Consider the following 21,791-nt stretch of genomic DNA (forward strand, 5'->3'; position numbering starts at 1 on the left):
ACTCTAAATTATGCAAACTCTGAAAGTAAATAAAATGCCCAATATCTCTATTGCAATAAAAAAAGTCAAGGAAGGGGCACTTAAGTGGCACAGTGGATAGAGTGCCAATCCTGGACTCAGGAGGACCTGATTTCAAATCCAGTCTCAGACAATTAATCATTACCTAGCTGTGTGACCTTGGGCAAGTCACTTAATCCCATTGCCTTGTCAAAAAAACCAATTCAATAGAGTCACTTATCAGAAATAACCTTCTTGGAAGGCTGAAATTAAGTGAACATTATTTTCTGCAGTATTGCAGTATAGCACTAATTCCACAGTTTTTCTTTGTGGTTAGCTACAGAAGAAAGTCTGTGGGGTTTTGAGTTGTTGAATATAAAGAGTTGTCAAAAATTAAATACATAATAATAAATTTCAATTTTTCCTATTAAAAAAACTGCCCTTTTCACCTGCTACTATAAATAGTTGGAAAAGATTGGAACTATCCTCTAAATACAGAGTAGTTTGCATGTCGCCTCCCACCATGAGAATGTGACTTCCTTAGAGATGGGTGCCATGTTTTTTTTTTGCCTTTCTTTCCATCTCTAGGGTCGAGCATAGTACTCAGCACAAAGAAAGGGGATTTTTTGAAAAATCAGGAGTGGCTGATATACAATGTGAGAAATTAAATCGGGACAGTCAGAATGAAAATTAGGGATGGGGGTCTATGTTTTCCAGAACTCTCTTTTCTGTCCTTTCTCATATTAGAGTCCATAACTATTATTTGGAGTTTGCCAGATTTGCATCAGCTGCCATCAATATTTATCTTACTCTTCCCTTATTCCAACCCTACTCCTTTCATTTGATAAAGACAATATCTATATGTCCCTGAAACTTCCCCTTTAAAAAAATTTTGAGACTCCCAGATTGGGTCAAAGGCTTTATATTAAATATGAGATACCAGTCCTGCTAGGTCCACAGGTTTAAATCTCCACATGAGTGACTCAGAGCACTAGCAAATAGTGGACATTCTTATGCTCAGGAAAGGGAATGCGGGATGGAAAACTTCCTGTAAAACAGGTATAGGGTGTCTCTTTAGAAAACAAAAGAAGCTCATTGTTCACCATACCCTGGGTTGCATTTTCCTGCAAATGTATTAAGCTTTCTTGATTCATGGACCCCTGGGACAGTCTGATGAAGCCTGTGGAGGGAGCCCTTCTCAGAACAATGGTTTTAAAATGCATAGAATAAATTACAGAGGAATACAAAGGAAACCAGTTCTACTGAAATAGTTATCAAAATATATTTTAAATAAGTACTCCCAGATCAGATGCTGCCTGTTGAGAGGCCCAAATCTCTTAAAATGCCTTTGCCTCCCATACCCCCCTCTGCCCTAAAAGTTATTAATGAAACTCGTCTTGAGGTTTCTGTGCCATACTTACCTGATAATGAGCTTGAGCCTGCTGGGCCGAGTTCAAGGTGACATTACAGAGTTTACAGTACAGGGGCCTACATAGTTCCTCCAGTGTAAAATCCTGCTCCCCGGCCCCAGTTCTAGTGAGTTCCTGTGCCCTGGTCAAGGGCAGAGTGGCCTCCAGTCCCAGAGGTCTCTGTGGGGACAGCAGAAAGGTGGTTCTTGATCTGGTGGCCACTGACATAGGAAGAGGGGGTGAGAGCTGCTCAGGGGGAGGAAGTCCGGTGTTCTGCAAGAGGATCATTGGGCAGGAGGGTGGGCATGCTCCAGGAGCCACTGGAGAGCCTGGTCTTCAGATCTGAATCAACAAGAAAGAGATATTCAGATGGTAGCATTAGCAAAGTAAATGTTTGGTCATTTGGTCATTTCAACTCAAAGGGTATATGTGAAGGGACTTTTATGTGCTGAGCACTTAAAACAAATATTTTGTTGCAATAAAGACAAGAATAAAATAGTCTCTGCCCTCAGGGAACTACCAGTCTATCAAGGAAAACAACATAAATAAATATAAAAGATACCAAGTCACACAGGGCAGGTAAGTGGCACAGTGTGTGCTGCACAGTCAAATCTCACTCTAGACACTTACTAGCTGTGTGACCCTGGGCAAATCAAGTAACCCTGTTTGCCCCAGTTTCTCATTTGTAAAATGAGCTGGAGAAGGAAATGGCCAACCACTCCAGGATCTTTGCCAAGAAAATCCCAAATGGTTCATAAAGAGTCAGACACAACTCTAAGTCACACTAAGAATTTCAGTGAGAGGAATTACGAAAGTCTTTTCAAAAGAGGTGATACTTAAGCTGAGCATTGAAGGGAACCAGGAAATGAAAGGGAAGAGGGAGAATATTCCAGTGTTTCAGAACAAAAGAACTGATTACAGTGAACTTTAAGGCTGAATAACAAGCGAAGAAGAGTTTGCCTGGTATAGGAGAAAAGCTCCAATTCTGAAGTCAGAGGACCAAGGTTCAAATACCACCTTTGTTACTCTTTACCTCCATTTCCCCATTTGTAAAATGAATAAACTGATGAAATCTGAGGTCCCTATCAGTCCATTATACCAGCTTCTGGGAAGATTATTTGATGTCTCTGAGCAGCTAGAACAAAATATCCTCTTCCAGTTCATTAAATCTTATGACTCTATATGACAACCCAGTATTTCTGTATTGTTATTTTTCCTCTGATTTGACAAACCAATATCTGGGCCAGCTCATTCCTCTTTCATCTGTCAGGGAAACCTATTTCTTTCATTCCTTCCTAATAAAAATCCTCAAGGCTCAGCTTTTTTGTAGAACTTTCTATTTTACCAAAGACTTCCCTCCTCTTCAACTCTAAACCCATTTGAGCATAAATGCGATTTAATTTCAGTCCAGCCAGTTCCCATCAGCTGTCTGATTGGCCCTCCAACATATTAATGGTACTTCATCCATAGCTAATTAAATCTACAGATCACAGAGATGAAAGGGACAACTGAGGTCACCTCAACTAGACCCCCTTCCCCCAGGCACAGGGAAACACCAAAATTACTCTAATCATCACCCTAATGACCACAAAGACAATTATGAATCTCTGACAGATGACCTCATTATCCTGTAGGTTAACAATGGCTGTCCAGTAGCCTAAATTGGAAAACAAAAAGATAAATCCATTCTCAAGTTCTCTAGGTGCAATATATTCAGAGTTGGGTGACCAGTATCTCTTTCCTAGGAAGGGGTCAGATATAGGGGAATAAAAGACCTTGCTTAGAGTCAATCTATAGCAAAGAAAAAATCTATTCCATTTAATAAATCATTGGTTTCTGACTACTTTGGTCATTGACACCTTATGACATATTCTATAGGATTTTTTCCCTTCCAGAATCTCATTTTTTTTATCTTACTCCAGAGGTAGACAAACCTGTATAGAACAGGCTAGGCAAGTTCACAGATCCACACAGCCCTCTTTAGTTGAAGGGGCCTTTAGAAGTCAATCAAAGAGGCCACCAACATTTATTAAGTGCTTAGAGTCTACCCTAAAGTATCTAAGCTCTGGGTCTACTCAGAATAACAAAAAAAAAAAACAGTTCCTGATCAGAAGTAGTTCACAATAGGAGGGGATGACATACTAATAAATCCATGCAAACAAGACATATGCAGAATAAAGTGGGGAGAATTAACAAAGGGGAAAGCACTAGAATTAAGGGGTAGAGGGAAAGGGGGGGGAGAAGAAAAAAAAGAAACTATATCAAGGGAAACTTGAAGGAAGTTAGGGAAATTCTGGGGCAAGGTGAGGAGGATGAACATTTCAGACATGAGGGACAGTCAGTAAACATGCTCAGAGTTTAGAGTGTTTTGTGCAACAAACAGGAGTGGAGCCCACAATACTAGATGGGGATGAGTAAGTAAGGTAAAAGAATGGAAAGGTTGTGAGATCATGTAATGAGAGACTTTGAATGCCAAGCAGATTTTATAGTTGAGCTTGAAGGTTATGGAACCACTTGAGTTTACTGAGATGGAGAGGAGAGAGGTATTAGCATCGTGAGATGGGCACTTATGGGAGATTACTTTGAAAGCTGAGTGGGGGAGCAGCTAGGAGGCCAAGTGGAGATACAAGGACCTGAATTCAAATTCAGCCCCTGACACTTGCTAGCTATCTGACCTTGTAGAAGTCTGTTAACCTTGATGGATGGATGGAAGGAAGGAAGGAAGGAAGGAAGGAAGAAAGAAAGAAAGAAAGAAAGAAAGAAAGAGGAAAGGAAGGGAGGGAGGAGGAAAGAGAGAGGGAAGAGAGGAAACCTGAGTGGTAGATAGAGTGGAGTAGGTAAGAAACTTGAGGCAAGGAAACCAACCAGATGACTATGGCAATAATGTTGCCACAAGATAAGGGCCTATATCAGGCTGATGACAGCAGCATAGGCGTCATATATGAGAGATATCACAAAGATAAAAATCAACAGCAAATTAGAAAAAGATTGGATACTAAGGATAAGAAAGACTGAGAAGTTCAGGATGATGCCTGGGTTTCAAGTCAAGTGATTGGGTATATTCAAAAGTAATAGAGAATATGGAAGGAAGGATTTGGGAGGAAAGGTAACTAGTTTAGTTTTAGATAACACTGAGTTTAAGCTGTCTTTTAGGCAATCAGAGGGGAGAAACTAAAAGTCAGGAAAGAGGTTTGAACTGGACAAGCTGATCTGGACCATGACTTCCCACTAGTACTTGAATAAGAGGTCTCTCTCTACAAAAATAATGATAACATAAATAATTTAAAAAGCCCATTTCTATAACACTTTCAGGTTTTTGAGAGGCTTTCTATATATGATCTTACTTGAGTCTTGCAATAATTTTGTGAAATAGAAGCTATCCCCATCTGCACAGGGTCACACAGCTAGTAAATGTCAAGTTATCTGAGGCTGCATTTGAATTCAGGTCCTCCTGACTTCAGAGCTTGTGCTCTATCCACTTGGCCTCCTAGCTGCTCCTCCATTCAGCTTTCAAAGTGATCTCCCATAAGTGCCCATCTCACTAATGCTAATTCCCCTTCTCCTCCCCACCTTAGCAAATTCAAGTGATTCCCCATGATGAGGAAACTGAGCCTAAGAGATGCCAAGGGATTTATCTAAGTTCATACAGTTAATTAATTAGCAAAGTTTGAACTCAACCCCATTTCACAATCTTCACTCTTCATCTTTCCCTTCTATCACTAAACTGTTGGATCATGTAACATTTCCCATCATATGCTAAGGAAACGACACTGGATTGTGAAAAGAATGCTAGTCATAGAGTCCAGAGAAAAAATTAGACTCAGATTCTGCCTCTTTCACTTACCTACTCTGTGCTCAATTTCCTCATCAGTAAAATGGGAATAAGAACATTTCTATTGCCTGCCTCATGAGACTATCATAGGGAGCAAATGAAATAATTTATGTAGTGTTTTGGAAAATCTTCAAGTGCCACATAAATGTCACCTAAGTTCATTACTCCCTCCCAGTCCTATAGACTCATCTATACCTTGATCACTCCTGGAAGTCTGGCATGAACCATAGGTTGTCTTTTGGAACTTCCAAGCTTCCTCAAATCAGAATCTTGGGACCTTCTGTTTACTCCACTCCTTAAACATCCTTAAAAATCTCCTTTGGTCACCAGAGTATGGATATTTTAAGCATCTGAAACACAAAGTTGAAATTTTCCATCTGTCTTGCAATGTGGCCATGTTTCAATTTAGATAGGCTTTCTAAATGAAGACACAATTTTGAAATGTCAGAAGCCTATCAACTAACTTGATAAAGCTGTGGTGAAACTAAGGTTCTCAAAGCCCATGTGACCTTAGGTGAATCCTTGAAGTTTCTGGGCCTCAGTTTCTTCACCTGTAAAATGGAAGAGTCATATTGAATGACCTATGAGGTCCATAGATCTAAATCAATGTTTCTATAAAAACTTTCAAATAAAATTATGAGGACAAAAAATAATAAAATGGAAAATCATGGAAATGGGGAAAGGGGAACAGAAAGTAAAGCTACAAATTGAGAAAAAACATTACTATCTGCAATAATCTTTATTAATTATGAATTCCAGCTCTGCTACCTACTGATCTTTGTGACCCTGGATAAATCTCTTTCCTGATGGGAACTCACTTTCTACCCTTCAGAATGAGGAGGTTAGACCATATGATATCTATATTTCTTCCAGTTATCAATCCTATGATTTACAATAATACTTTTTCCAAAGGCAAGAGGTATGGATGTGTGAAGTATATTATATATAATATAAATACCACACATGAACATGCACACATTAGCATGTTTGTATACTAATGTGTGTATAGATGGATATAGATGATATAGATAGATATAGATATAGATATATAGATATACTCATACCCTAGACACAAAGATTTACATCAGATGATTCCCTCCATCAAATCAATCTTCTCAATTAAATCAGACAGGAATTTAATTGAGCAGACAGAGGACCATTACATTGAAGGCAGAAGCAGATGAGGGTTTTTTCTTTTTTTAATGAACAAAGAACTAAACTGATTGGTTAAGAAGAAGGAAAAAAAAAGTGTGACACTCCAGTAACAGTGAAACAATGGCAACATATGATATTGAGAAGTCAAGTTCACAGTGAATGTCAACATATAAAATCTCATCAGTTAATCAGTGACAACCATAATACAAAGCCAGGTTACAGACTCAAAAGAAGGGCAGAATCAGTCGATGTGAAAATTACAAAAAGAATCTGAATCACTATAGAGAAAGTTCAGTTTTCATTTTTCTTTTCTTGTGGTTTTATTTAACTCATTCCTTTTTGGGGGAGAACTAGGGTAAATTCTAAGATTTGTGGTCTCCCAGTGGGATCCAGTTGCTCTTCAAAGCCCCTCAGCCTGCAGGGGTAGAATGGGGCCTGCTTTCCTCAGGAAGTGGCAGTCATCATAATCCAAAGCAGCTCTGCCAGAATAAGGATTTGCCCACTGCCAGATTTATTTTTAACATTTGCTGTATAGTTGGATTAAAAAAAAAAAGAATTTCATTTGGCATATTGGCAATGAATGTCACTTCTAAAAATAGACACAGAGAGAACAACTATATCCAAGGTTGGAGAGTTTGAACGTAATATTAAAACATAAAAAGTAAAAATAACACTAAATATTAAAAGAATGCACAGGAAAAGAAAAAGGGGGGAAGGTGTCATACACGGCAGATCACCTACCTTCTCACAAATAGTGCCTTAGGGACAAAGGGACATGGCATGGTGGCTTTAGATAAGTTTTCATCAGCTCTTATAGACTATGGAATATCACTGATGACTGAGAAAAGATTCAGATAGGCTTCCTACTGGAAGAAAAAGTGTTTTCATCCAGCCCCATCCTTCCTCCCCATCTCATTTTACTAAGATGAAGGAAGTGTACCTTAGTTGTGTGACCTTGGGCAAGTCACAACCCCACTGCCTTACCAAAAAAAAAAAAGCCTAAAAGAATTAAAAAATTTTAAAAAATAAGATAAAGGAAGTGAGGCAGGCCCCAGAGAAGTTAACTCAGTCCCGGGTGGGAAAATTGCTGCTGCTTGGGTAAACTGAGGTGCCTCATGATCACCCTCCCAGCTTCCTAAATTCAGGGCCTTTCCATTATACATTGGTCTGGGGCCAATAGTTTGGTTTTATTTTTCCATTTGGTCCCAAGGATTTCAGAGGGTCCCCATCTCAAGGAGTCCAGGTATGATGGATTGCCCTACCGGGGAGTCTAGAGATGAGATGGGAGGAGGAGGGAGCCAAGGGGGGCGTTACTCAGAGGTCACACAGGCATTCAGAAGTAGCCTAAGCAGTGCAGCCCAAGGCGAGGGAAGAAGAAAGCCAGCCCCGGGAGAGAGGCCGTGATCCTCGCAAGGATAATGCTTTGGGGAACTAGGGGTCCAGCGTGAACTCCTGTGGCTCCCACCCAGAAGGGGAGAGGGCTGTAGAAGTCTTCTCCCCCTCCTCCTCCTCCCCCCCCCCCGCCCCATGTCACGCCGGCTGAAACCCCCAGGGTGTCCTAAGGGCCAAGGCAACCACACCTGAATGGGGCGAAGCGGCCACCCGGGTGGCGGCAGGGGGAAGCCCAGCACCAGCGCCTCACCTGGGGAGAAGGGCAGGCGAACCGCACGCGCCAGCCGCCCGAGACTAAACAAAAGTCACGTGGAGCGCCCGGCTCCGAGCCCCGCGATCCGCGAATGCCCGCACTTACTGGGGCGCCGGGGGCCGGCTGCGGCTCCGGAACCGCGTTGGAGCCGGGGACCTCCGGGCCGGGCCGCTCCGCACCGCCCGCACGGCCCCCGGAGGCTTGGAGCGCCGGCCGCCTCCGCGCCCTCCGCGATCGCGCCCGGCCCTGGCCCCGGCCCCGGCCCCGGCCCCGGCCCCGGCCCCGGCCCCGGCTCCGGCCCCGGCTCCGGCCCCGGCTCCGGCTCCGGGTCCAGCTCCGGCAGCACCACCGGACACGGATGGGAACAGCTGCAGGAAGTGACTGCGGAGGAGCCGGGGAGGAGGAGGAGGAGGAGGAGGAGACAGAGGAGGAGACTGAGACCGGCTGCCGGGGACCCAGGAAGGAGGGGGGCCGCGTCACAGCCGGGGGAGAGGAGAAAAAGAAAAAGAAGAACGAGGGGGAGGCTGGGAAGAGGGAAGAGCAGGGAGAAGGGAGAAGGAGGAGGAGGGAGGGGAGGAGGAGCCCACCAAGCAAAGAATGGATGGGAGGAGAAGGTCCGCCCAGGCGTGACCGTGACCCTGACCGTGACCCTGACCCCACAGCAGGGCAGCCCCGGCAGCCTAGAGGCCAGCTGGGTACCGGAGAATGGAAGCTCCTGGAGAGCAAGAACTGCTTACTGTGTAGCTTGGGGGGGCGGGGCGGGGGCATTAACCCAGAGCCTAACCCAGTGTCTGCCACAAGCCCGACACTACTTCTTGGTGGGTTTCATTGGCAGCGAAGAACCCTCACCCTAGGTGAGAGAGGAGAGAGAGAGAGTAAAAAACGATAACTAGCTTTTCTAGAGCCTTTCCAAGTTTGCAAAGCACTTTCTATCTATGTCTGTATAAATAGAGTTCTGTGGGTATTAGCAGACATGTAGATGTAGCAGACAGGAGCATAGAGACACGCATGTGTCTGGATAGTGATAGATATATGTATGTAAACAGAGAGACAACGCCTAGATGTGCCTTTAGAAAGATAGATGGAGATCTATTGGTTGTAGCTGCTTATTTCTGTTTGTAGATAGAGCGACGTGTGAACACACATGTATGGACATAGAGATCTGTATATATGTGTATATAGAGAATAGATATACACCTATGTGTAGAGATGGAGATGTGCACATATACATATTTATGTGTGTTTAGATATATATATAAAGCTATGCATATGTGTATAAATGTGTGGATGTGTATAGACATAGCTAGCTATATATGTTTAGAGCCATATAAAGCTATGTATATGTATATATATATATGTGTGGATGTGTATAGACATAGCTAGTTATATGTGTTTAGAGACATATATAAAGCTATGTATATGTGTATATATATATGTGTGTGGATGTGTATAGACATAGCTAACTATATGTGTTTAGAAACATATAAACCTATGTATATGTCTGTGTATATATATGTGTGTGTGTGTGTGTGGATGTGTATAGACATAGCTAGCTATATATGTTTAGAGCCATATAAAGCTATGTATATGTGTATATATATATATGTGGATGTGTATAGACATAGCTAACTATATGTGTTTAGAAACATATAAACCTATGTATATGTCTGTGTATATATATGTGTGTGTGTGTGTGTGGATGTGTATAGACATAGCTAGCTATATATGTTTAGAGACATATAAAGCTATGTATATGTATATATGTGTGGATGTGTATAGACAAAGCTATATGTGTTTAGAGACATATATAAAGCTATATATGTGTGTGTATATATGTGTGGGTGTGTATAGACATAGCTAGCTATATATGTATGTAGATATAGCTAATATTTATACATATATATTTTTTTCTCCTCACAACAAGTAGATGTTATTGAGATCTCCATTTTTCTAAGTAGGAAAAAGGAGACAGATGGAGGTCAAGTGACTTGGCAGGATCATATAGCAGGTGAATATCTTGAATCTGGATTTGAACTCAGACCCTTCTGACTCCAGGTCCAGTGCTGTAAAATTAAAATGTAAAAGACTTCCTCACCTCAACAAAAACCTTTATAATAACTGTCATTTCTATAACTCTCTGTAGTTTGCAAAAGCTTATGTGAATAATTTCACATGTGACTTGGGACAAACCTGTGATTGCATCCCAGATTAGGCCTATTCCCATCATCAAGCACACTGCCTAACATATTTGGGATTTATGACAAGTCAATTTTTATTAGTGCCAAGGACTAACCAACCAATAAAGACTGTTAACTATTCTACAATAATATCATTGTTGTTGCTGCTGCAGCTGCCATTTTTACTGTCTCTGTTTTACAAGTAAGAAAACCAAAACGACCCAGAGAAATGAAATGATCTATCCAGTCTCCCAGTTACTCCAGTTAAAACTGAGATTCAAGCCCAGTTTTCTCCTGATTCCAAATCTAACACTGTCCCACATTTCTTCATCTCTTCTTATGGTTCTAATATGTTCAATATGTGTGCCTTCATCATAATTATCAATTTGGGGTGGGGGGGGTTTTAACCTGACAATCTGAAAGGGTTTGAATTTTACATGACTGAGACAGATGCTTCAGAAGTTATCTGCTGAGGGGGTAGCATAGTGTATAGAACAATGACTCTGGAGTCAGGGGGACCTGAGTTCAAATCCTATTTCAAACACAATAATTATTTGGCTGTGTAACCTTGGACAAATCCTTTAACCCCATTGCCTTATAAATACAAAAAAAAAGTTGCCTGCTGTCTATAGACCTTTCTCTGGCTTAAAGTGCTAGCATGAGATTTCTATTAGATCCCAATAAACTGCCCCTGACCCTCACTGGCATTCCCTAAAGTGACCGAAAGTTCATGTGTCTCAATCTACAAGATGGGCTATTAGCCACAGGAAAACAAATACCTCTAGTTGTTTGATGATATTTGAAGAGAGTAGCATGAAGAACATGTTTCCTGGAATTTTTCTTACAAAGAATAAAAAGGTACATATCCTTAGAGCTGGAAGGGAAATGAGATATTTCATGAGATAATATATAAATATTAATTTTTATGGGAAATATTTCATGGATTTGCTAACCTTCACAACAACTTTCTATTCCATTTGACCAACATTTATATGTCAGGCACTGGAGGGAGGCAAAAATGAGATAGTCCCTTTCTTTGAGGACCTTATATTCTGCTTCTAAATTGTGACCAGAATAGTCACAAATTATAGATAGAAAAGTAGTGATGTGCCCAACAAGAAAGGGGATCAATGCTATAATCAAACTGTATAGCTATATATCTATATCCACATATATGTATATACATATATCCACATCTATATATGCATTTATAGTAGTAGTATTATAAAATATATATACATATAGTATTTCATATATATCTAAGTTGTATCTATAGTCAAGAAACTCATTAATACTGATTATGATAACATTACTAAAAGTCTCATTAGTAGGGTGTGTTCAAGGAAGGGACAAGGGTTGTTGGGTCCTCTTCAGGACTGATTTCCACCTTTGATGTACAACTGAACCACCTAATTCTCACCTTTGATTCCAAGAAGCTGAGTATACCCAACAGTCACACTCTGGGAAATCATTTTAGCACACAGGCTAAACCAGATTAAGGGTAACTGAGGGGATCTCAACCCATCAGTGAGTAAGGGGGTGTCTTCCCAAGCATGTGAAGTGTTCCACTGGTGAATGAGAACAATTTGTTCCAATGGTCATGGAGGCAGCTGAAGCAGGTGCTGGGGGATTGGTTAGGAATCTAAGATAATAAGGTCATCCACTGTATCTAGAGTCATTACCAGGTGTCTTGACTGTCTTGCCACAGGACTGTGATTACTTTGGAAGAGAGAATGAAGCCAATATCTTCATGCAATTCTACCTCACTTAAATCCAATTTATACAAGAAACAAAAGACATCACCTATGCCATTACTAACAATCAACATCAAGGAAACAGAGGTGCTTCATCAGTCAGCACCCTACTTATCCATACATGGAATCACTGATCACAAAAATGGAGAAGTTTTGAATACTATGAATAAGTTCACTTACCTTGATAGTGTAATTTCCAGATATAAATTGATAATGAGGTTGACACATGCATTGCCAGAGCCAGCTGAGTATTTGGGAGTCTCCAAAAAGTGTGGGAGAGAAGTAGTACCCTAACTACCAAAGTGAGGGTCTACAAAGCCATTGTGTTGACCTCATTGCCATGTCAGGAAACTGAATCACTTCCATTTAAATTCTTAAGAGGGGGCGCCTAGGTGGCTTAGTGGATAAAGCACTGGCCCTGGAGTCAGGAGTACCGGGGTTCAAATCTGGTCTCAGACACTTAATAATTACCTAGCTGTGTGGCCTTGGGCAAGCCACTTAACCCCATTTGCCTTGCAAAGCAAAAACCTAAAAACAAATAAATAAATAAATAAATAAATAGATTCTTAAGAAGTGGGCAGCTAGGTGACACAGTGGATAGAGCACCGGCCCTGGAGTCAGGAGAGCCTGAGTTCAAATCTGGCCTCAGACAATAATTACCTAATCCCCATTGCCTTGCAAAAACTAAAAAAAAAAAAAAATTCTTAAGAAACTTCTGAAGATCACCAACCAGAGAAGACAACAACATTGAGCTCCTTTTCCAAGCTAAAGTACCAAACATTCAAAACATTGCTACAAAGAGTACAACTATAATGGGCTAGCCACATTGTTGAAATGCCAAAAGTACACTTGCCAAAGACTTTTTATAGAGAACTCACAGAAGGCAAGTGATTTCAGGGAAGGGGGGGGGGGGATATTCTGAAAGTTTCAAAAACTTTGGAAGTGTTTTGAGAACTTGACACAGAACCACCCCATCCCACCCCCCAGCAATGTGCGCTCATCAGAGAGGGTGCTGTGTGCTCTGAGAACAAGGCAGAATCGAAGTGGTTCAAAGGAAACATGAGATGCATCAACTTATTGTACCCACTCCAGGGCCCCACATGGACTATTTGTGCCCATCTGTGGTAGAGCATTCCAAGCTCGTATTGGTCTAATCAGTCACAGTTAGATACACTGTAACTTTTCTCAAATATAATAATTTTTTTTGGTCTTCTTCGATAAGAAGTTCAACAACCAACTATATCAGTATCTATATTTGTATCAATATTGATATCTATATACATACACAAATATGTATGTATGTATATAGCCATTTCCTTGTTACTTTGAGACATCCATGATCTCACTAATCTGCATCCTCCCTCAATTCATAAACCATCTATGTCTACCCAAGGTTACTTACTATCAATCAAGAAGTCATTCTCCCATTTTCCCTTTCTTCCTCTCACATGGATGGAAGAGGTTGAAGTTAAAGAGATTTGGATCAAAGAGAGGAAAATTCCTCTTAGCAGAATTTGATTTTTACTATTCTGGGATCCCATCCAAAATTCATTAAATAAACTGGAGAAAAAAAATTTTCTCCTAAAGCTTTGTCTCCTTTCACTTTCTCAATCCCCCCCCATCTCAGAAGTTTAAATAAGCATCAAAATTACCGATTATAAAAACTTTGACAATGTAACAACTAATACTGGTACATATTTGTTTCAACAATGTATTACACTAAAAAAGCTCATAGCCAGATTGATCTCTAACCATCTCTAACCATTAACTATTAAATATAACTATTTGGGGGCAGCTAGGCGGCGCAGTGGATAGAGCACCAACCCTGGAGTCAGGAGTACCTGGGTTCAAATCTGGTCTCAGACACTTGATAAATATCTAGCTGTGTGGCCTTGGGCAAGCCACTTAACCCCATTTGCCTTGCAAAAATCTAAAAAAAAAAAAAAAATATATATATATATATATATAGATAGATAGATATAGATATATATAGACATAGATAGATATAGATATAGATATAGATAGATATACATATATAACTATTTAACTCTAGAAACCTAGTCCTACCTTTCAGCTCTCAAGATGATAGTCAGTCTGTCAACAGTTCCTCAGTAGGTACTCTAACCTTCTTTGAGGCATGAAGTAAATAAACAGTTCTCTCCGGAAATATCTCTTTCTCAAAGACAGCAGATAATTCCCTCCAACTCAGGGAAGTACTCTTATCCCTTTCTCTCTGTAACTCACTTAGTTTCTCTTGGGTTGCTTAACTGGCACATCAGAAGCAGAACTCAAACCCAGATTTTATTTCCAAGGCTAAATGTCTACACCATATTGTTTCCCAAATCTTATTCTTATTGGCTTGAATTTCAAAACCTTTTATTATTTTAATTGCTTTCTCAAGGCTCTTTCCAAAACAGAATGCTTCATTGTCAGTCTTGCTACATCTACAAAACACTTTGAAAATATGGGATAATGTTTCAGGATTTTATTCTGGAGTCTGGAACTTCTTTTTCCTTAGGTGATCAATTCCTTCCTAAGAATTTCAGTGTGCTTTACTTTGAAAGAAGATTTCTTTTCTATCTGGCAATTAAAACTCTTCTAATTGGGTTTTTTTTTTGGTTAACCTTAGGCATACCCTCTAATACCAGAGAATGCTCTGAGATTTCCATCTAACCCTCTATTTATAGAGCAACTACCTGCTGTAGCTCTGCTCACTTCAGTGAGCAGTAGGGATGTCTTGATGTTACTCAAGGGTTTGTATCTGTATCATCTCATCAAATGTCAATTAGACCAACTCTGCATTCTGTTCTTAAGTATACTCATGTCCAATTGATCCACAGATATAACAGAATGCAGCCCTGTCTCTATTGTTACTATTAGTGATCTTACATCCTGCTGCTATAAGTTCTAGTCTCAAGAGTCTTTCAAAAAGCAATTCAATTGATTCTCCTATTTTTCAGTAGCCAAGGTACAATGGGAAAAATCCTGACTCTTGGAAACCCTGAGTTCAAACCTTGTCTCTGTTAATTACTTATTTGCATGACATGGACAAGTAATTTAACCTCTCTGGGCCTCAGCTTCGTCATCTGTAAAATGACTATTAGACTAATTGACTTCCTTTCCCTCCAGTGCTAAACCTACAGTCCTATGAACATGAGAACCTGCCTTCAAGTCTATGAAGCTGAGGAGGGGGAAGGATGGCCACAACTTGTTTTTCTTACCTATTCTTAAGCTTTTTAGGAAGGCATTTAACTATGTCTCAAACTGCTCTGTACAAAATGAAATTCTTCCTGAAATAATTTTACTGTCTTCAGAAGCTTATTATATCTGATCTTCAGTTTCCTTCTTTATGATTCAAAAAGGCACATCTGTAGTTTCCTACCAATTCAAAATAACAACAAAAATAATAATCATCTAGCACTGCCAAAGCTTCAAGGTTTGCAAAGCACTTTGTATATAAAAACAACCCTGGGAATCAAGTGCTGTTATCATGTCCACTTTACTGATAGGAAACTGAAGTTGAAAAAGGTAAATGACTTCTTCAGGGTCTCATAGCTATTAAGTGGCTGAGTCGGAATTTGAACTCAGGTCTTCTTGACTTCAAGTCCAGCACACTATCTAAAGGTTCCTGATAGCTAGTTTTTAACCTAAAACGGCCCAATAGCATCTACTTCTTCTGACTTCATTACGCCCTCCACTCCTAGCCTCTGAAGCAGCCTGTCCTTCATGACACAAGATGCAGAGGAGCTGAATAGAAAAAGTTCCCTGTAAACTCTACACTGCCAATTTGCATCCCTGATCTATCCAAGCATTCAGATATCTTGACATCGGGATATTCTGATTTTGGATTTAAAGTTAGTCTCCAAAGATTTTTTCTTAGGCTCAATTCTCCCCATTATTTGTATGCCACTGCTGTTACTGATGGCATGCCATATCTGGATCTTGAATATTTCCTCTCTAAATGGGGCTGGCAGCTCTCCTTTGATGTTTTATAATATGGCTTCTGGTTTGAATCCAATTTCCTCTACTTAAAAATCAAGTCATTTCTCCTACCACTGGCATATAGGCATCTCCAAATGTCTTTAAAATCATTCTTTTGCAAGGAGGGCTTTGTACTTAATTCTCACTTCCTTATTTGCAGATCTTAGGACCAATTTCTTGGTATTTTCCCCAACTTCTACCTTTCCATAGACAATTAAAAAACCAATTTTAGCTAAGTTACAAACCAAAAACATAGCTTTGTCTCTATTGATTGAGTTTCTCAAGTACTTTGCTTCTCTCCAAATCATTCACTGCACATGAATTTACCTTCAAGGTCCTTGTTCTCATGCCATATGACATTTTTAGTATCAAAAATCCTTTATGGGAATTCAGTTCTAAAGCTTCTCATCAATGCTCCAAAAATTTAATAGCTATTCCTTGAAAGGAGAGGGGGTGCTTTGTCTATTGTTATTGCTTTAGTTAAAATTTAGCACATTTAGCACAGACAAGCAATAGATATCAGAACTTGATAGAAAACTATACAAGAGGGGGTGGCTAGGTGGCACAGTGGATAGAGCACCAGCCCTGGAGTCAGGAGGACCTGAGTCCAAATCCGGCCTCAGACATTTAATAATGACCTAGCTGTGCGGCCTTGGGCAAGCCACTTAACCCCATTTGCCTTGCAAAAACCTAAAAAATTAAAATTAAAAAAAAAGAAAACTATACAAGAGTGATGCAAAACAATGCAATATTGGCATAAAAGTAATGGTACTGTGAAAAAATGGGATCTGACCAAAAGGAAGTCCCAACAGGAATGGTAAAATATTTTTTTTAATTCCTAAAAGTAAAATCCCAGACAAAGGAAATATTCCAAGCAGTCTCTTTAAAAAACACACGCAAAAATACTTTCCTTGAAGAGATCCTACATGTGGTGCACATTTCCTAGCAGCAGAGGGTGCTCTGGCACATCAATCCCATTCCCAGTACTCTTCTCACACCTCACAGATGGTACCTTCTGTCAGTCTAGAGAATTTAGCAACAACATCCATTCAAATAGAATGACTTGAGCCCCCATTCCACTAACTTGTCTTTTACCAGTTGAGTTTCATTGAAGATCATTTACAAAGATATACTGGAAAAAGACTTTAATCAAAACAGTAGAAATAAATTAAACTGAGTTGAGAGCAATACATTCACCAGATGCATTATCAACCTGCAAGTCTTTCAATTCTCTATACCAACCTGCCAAAAGATTAACATGGAAAGTGTTGAAGTTGTTCCCCATCATTCAAACTGAAGCCTGGGCCAGGTTTTACTCAGAACTTTCTGTTCAGAGCCACACCCATACTCAGTAATCAACTTTTGTAGAAGCAAAGTAGGAACTCAAGATCCTTTTGTTTGTTGGATCCTTTCCAGGGTGGTACCAGATGCTGAGCAAGCAATAGTTTCACTTTCAGGCCCTTGTGCTTCTCCTTCCGGATCTCCAGCTCTCATTTTCTGTGGCTATCTAGTTTAACCATTTAATTTTATCTCTGTGCTTTTAATCTGAGCAGATTTGTGGAGGACTGATGGTCCAGGCCAGTACTCTAAGCTCCCAAGGAGATTGAGGCTGCTGGATCTCTTGAAATGGGGAGTTCAAGTCTGCAATGGTCCAGGTTGATCTGGTATCTGAACTAAGACTGGTACCAGCCGCTGGACCTCAGTCTCCCTGGCATAAGGAGAACAAGTTTCAAAAAAAAAAAAAAATAGCAGGCAAGTCCAAAGCAGTTTCCTGAAAGGATGAATAAACTGTTCAGACATCATAGTCTCACCAGGATAGATGAAGAAGAGGTATCTACTTTCCCTACCTTGGTCATTATTTTCAAAATCAATCTCCCTTTTAATAAAAAAAAAATTCTCTCTGCCCCAGTTCATCTCTGTCACTCACACAAACATGCTTCCAGCCATGATACTCATGCCCCTTGGAAAGGGCACCAGTTACTACATTCACACAGCAAATTCAAGTACTTTGAAGATTTTTAAAACATTATAGAAATACTACTTTGTGTTGTGCTGTTGCTATCATTACATTCATTCACCACCAGCTATACACATCATTATCCTGCTATCACTGTCCTCTAAAACAAAAATAGAATGTATTAATGAATACCATTAATCACATAAGAACCATGCACAGACAAGGCTGCATAAAACTGAAGTGACAATTTGTGGCCCTTCCAGAGCTGGTTTTAATATTAGTTTCTCTTCTTCCCCACTCCAGCAAAATAATATATGCCATACATATATATATATATATATATATATATATATATACATATATATATATATATCTTACCCTCCCTCAAAATTACCTTGATTTTATATATTATATATATATTATATAATCTATCTATATATATATATATATATATATATATATACATAAACATATAAACATAATATGTTCTTTCTTAGAGGCAGAGCAGATTTGGATTTTGAATGAAAGAACAATGACTTAGTGACTAAAGCTAGTTCAAAGTAAGTGTTCCCACCCACCAGAGGTCATCAAGAAGAAGATGAATGATCTCTTGTTGGGGATATTGTAGAGGGTATTTTATGTTTCAGGTATGGCTTGGATTAGATACCTCCAATATCCCCTCCATTGCTAAGTCTTTTCTTACCTTGAGGGTTTCTTACCTTTTCTTATCTTGAGGGTTTCTGGTGGCCACAGGAAGTGGCAGCTTTCCTCTTTTCCTTTTTTAAAATAGTTTCTTATTCACCTACTAAAATAAATTTCTTTCTCTTCTTGACTATCAAAGAAATTTGGTCAAGTGGTCAAATCTAGAGGATGTGACTACAAAGGAACTAGGCTGGTTTCACTTTTAAATCTGTCATTATCTCAGAATAACCAATGCTAACTTTCTCAACCAATGCAAGTGAGCTCTTCCACCTAGTCAGAGTCCAACTCCTCAGGGACAAAGCTCAACATTCTTTTTCCATTATGATTTCATATTTCTATGGTGTTTTGAACTTTACAAAGTGCTTTCCTAATAATGTCAGTTGTATTATCCCCATTGTGCAGAGAAGAAAAGAGGGATTCCCTGCAGATGGCAAGGACTTTTAGATGCTAATAATTATGGATGGCACTTTGTTAATTCCATCAAACCCTATAACATAATTCAGAGGGGTTCTTTTTTTTTTTAGTTTTTTTTTGCAAGGCAATTGGGGTCAAGTGGCTTGCCCAAGGCCACACACCTAGATCTTTATTAAGTGTCTGAGGCTGGATTTGAACTCAGGTACTCCTGACTCCAGGGCTAGTGCTCTATCCACTGCGCCACCTAGCTGCCCCCTATCCTGATATTTTTAAAACATAAAAGGCCTAAGGATAGGAATTTATGGGCAGAAATGGTCAAGACAGGGATAGTTGGGTAAGCCTGAATGAACTAGGTAGTAAACTAGATCTCTAATAGAAGTACCCACACCTATTTTCATTTGAGAATTTGTATATATGTAAATGAAGACATTGAGGCTGGTTAAGCAACTTGCTTCAAGATCAAAGATAGAAAATGAACCCAAGACTCCTGTTTAAAGTCTGGTTTGATTTGAACTCTATCACACAGTTTCAGAAATTTGGGAAGGTAGGGGACCCCATGGGGGAGCAGTAAAGAAGGAGGAGAGAAGGAATAGTCCATGTTTCCATGAATCCATGTTGATTTACCTAGCTAGATTCCCCTAGGATGTAGTAGGTACAGTCATCCCTGTCACATCTCAAGGGTTAGAGATGCCTTTCCCACATGATCTGGAAAATCTACAAAAAAATTTTTGGCCTTCCCTTCATATCAGAGAAGAATTTTGAATTTTTTTTCTCTTATGGTATGTTTACAGTACCTTATTGTCAAATTTGGGTTGTTATACAAAGCTATACATATATTTTATGCATTTCAGTTTCTAAATTTTTTCTCTTAGTCTGATAATCTTCAAGTATCATCTGCAGCTTCTACAAAACTCCCCCCAAAATATCCATTTAATATCTTATGCTAAGCCATTATATATTGCAATAGAGATGGGTGAATTTTGGAAATGGTTATATCTGTTTTTCCAGTAGGAGGTGTCACTCCCATTCAAACTTGCAAAGTGGTTAAAATGCTATATCTAGAGAAAGAAAAACCCAAGTTCCAGTTCTAACATATAGTGTTTGTGGTATTAGAAGCAAGTTGCTAGACTTCTCTGAGTCTCAGCCTCTTCCTCTGTCCTAGTGAAGGTGATAATACCAATAGCATTTAATTCACAGAGATATTAAAAGTCTCAAATAATGTGCTTTGAAAAACTTAGAGCATTACATCAATTTTGGTTATTGTTATTTTTTATGAAAATATACAATCAAATTTAACTCTAACTATAATTAACTGTGGGAGGATGAGTGAGATAGGAGATCAGAAACTCTCCGTACCTTTATCTCACTTGTCTAAAAGAACAATGCCCCTATACAAACTATGCCATTCCGTTATTTCCCCCCAGTGAAATTATCTAAAAGCCATCCCCGTTTCCATTTTTCTTCCATTTCAAGCAATGACTTTTTCCTCCTCTGATCTGGAGGAAGAAATGACCCTCAAAAAAGAAATCCCCAATATCCCTGTTTGTGGGCACTGGAGCCTTGATGTGGAAGGGGAAATCACAAGAATGAACTTTGTAATGGAGCTGAAGCATAGCCTCTGTCAGAGGAAGCTCTGAGGGGCCTCAAGCCTTGGATGGGCAGGAAGCCCTTCTTCCTGAGTCTCTTCCGCCACAGTGAGTTTTAGTTTTAAAAACAACTGACTCTTACATTTGTCTTGAAAGTCTCAGAATGAGGTCAGAACTGCCCTACCCAGTTAGCATTTCCTTCAGTACCAATCTAAGAATTCTAAAAGTACCCTAAAGTGCAGTCCCATAGCATTCCATTCCCAGAAGAAACAAGACACAGGATTGCAGATTTAGAGCTAAATGCAACTTTAGAGGTCATCTAATCTAGTCCCTTCATTTTAGAAATGAGAATATGAAGGTCCAGAGAAGGTTTATTGGACCATAGATAGAAGTCCCAGTCATATAGATAGTAAATGGCATAGCTAGAATGCAAACCCAGATGTGCCAACTTCTTGTATTTCATGGGTCTGTTATTATTTTATGCTAAATGACATTAGTCATGATTCCCTGCCAGATCATCTGTTCAAAATCACATGAGCTTTGTCCAGTTAAAACATAATAATGTTTTTTGTCCTTCATTTTCAAAGAAGACCATGGCAGCAGGGAGGTGATGCCATGACAAGCATGTGAATTTGATTTGACTGAAGAGGGAGAGGGGGGAGTGCTGTGCTAAGTCACCAGTCTCACTTTCTCCTCTGGAGCTATCTGGGTCCAGGGGCCCAGATATGAAACAGGAGGACTGGAGATGTCCCTGGATGTGAGGCAATCAGGGTTAAGTGATTTGCCCAAGGTCACACAGCTAATAAGAGTCAAGTGTCTGACTCATATTTGAACTCTGGTCCTCTATCTATTGTGCCACCTAGCTGCCTGGCAATAGAGGTCCTCACTGAAAGTCACATTGAAATTCTCACCTTCTATTGTTCAATATATAATGGCACCATCCACATAATTTTCTCCCAGTTTTACACAGATCTTTACTTTTTATTCTAGTTATTCAGCTGTCTATCAAGGATTTCAAGACAATATGGTGTCTGTTTTGCTAGATTCAAAACTTAGGTTCAAATCTTTATCTGCTAAGCAGTGGCTATGTAACCTTGGGTAAGTCTCTTAATATCTTAATACCTCCAAGCAATTTTCGAAGATGATAAATAACAGAATATGTGTCAATCAGCACTTGTTTAA

At 39.7% G+C, this 21,791-nt stretch overlaps 1 protein-coding gene across 6 annotated transcripts in view; it reads right to left on the reverse strand.

Moving 5' to 3' along the window:
- Positions 1-21,791, reverse strand: part of ZMAT3 (zinc finger matrin-type 3) — a 54,149-nt gene that overhangs the window by 31,443 nt on the left and 915 nt on the right. The window contains exons 1-3 of one of the 6 annotated variants that reach the window (XM_074190963.1): positions 18,627-18,883; positions 5,434-5,588; positions 1,419-1,748 (exon numbers count right to left, since the gene is read on the reverse strand). In XM_074190963.1, coding sequence (XP_074047064.1) covers positions 1,419-1,694 — 276 coding nt within the window. In that variant the 5' untranslated portion in view covers positions 1,695-1,748; positions 5,434-5,588; positions 18,627-18,883. Of the gene's footprint in view, positions 1-1,418; positions 1,749-5,433; positions 5,589-5,702; positions 5,790-8,035; positions 8,136-18,626; positions 18,884-21,791 lie in introns of those variants that run through there. The other 5 variants (XM_074190964.1, XM_074190965.1, XM_074190967.1 and 2 more) reach the window with 5 other exon arrangements.

This window comes from Macrotis lagotis, chromosome 6, assembly GCF_037893015.1.
Source record: "Macrotis lagotis isolate mMagLag1 chromosome 6, bilby.v1.9.chrom.fasta, whole genome shotgun sequence".
Classification (NCBI taxonomy): Eukaryota; Metazoa; Chordata; class Mammalia; order Peramelemorphia; family Peramelidae; genus Macrotis; species Macrotis lagotis.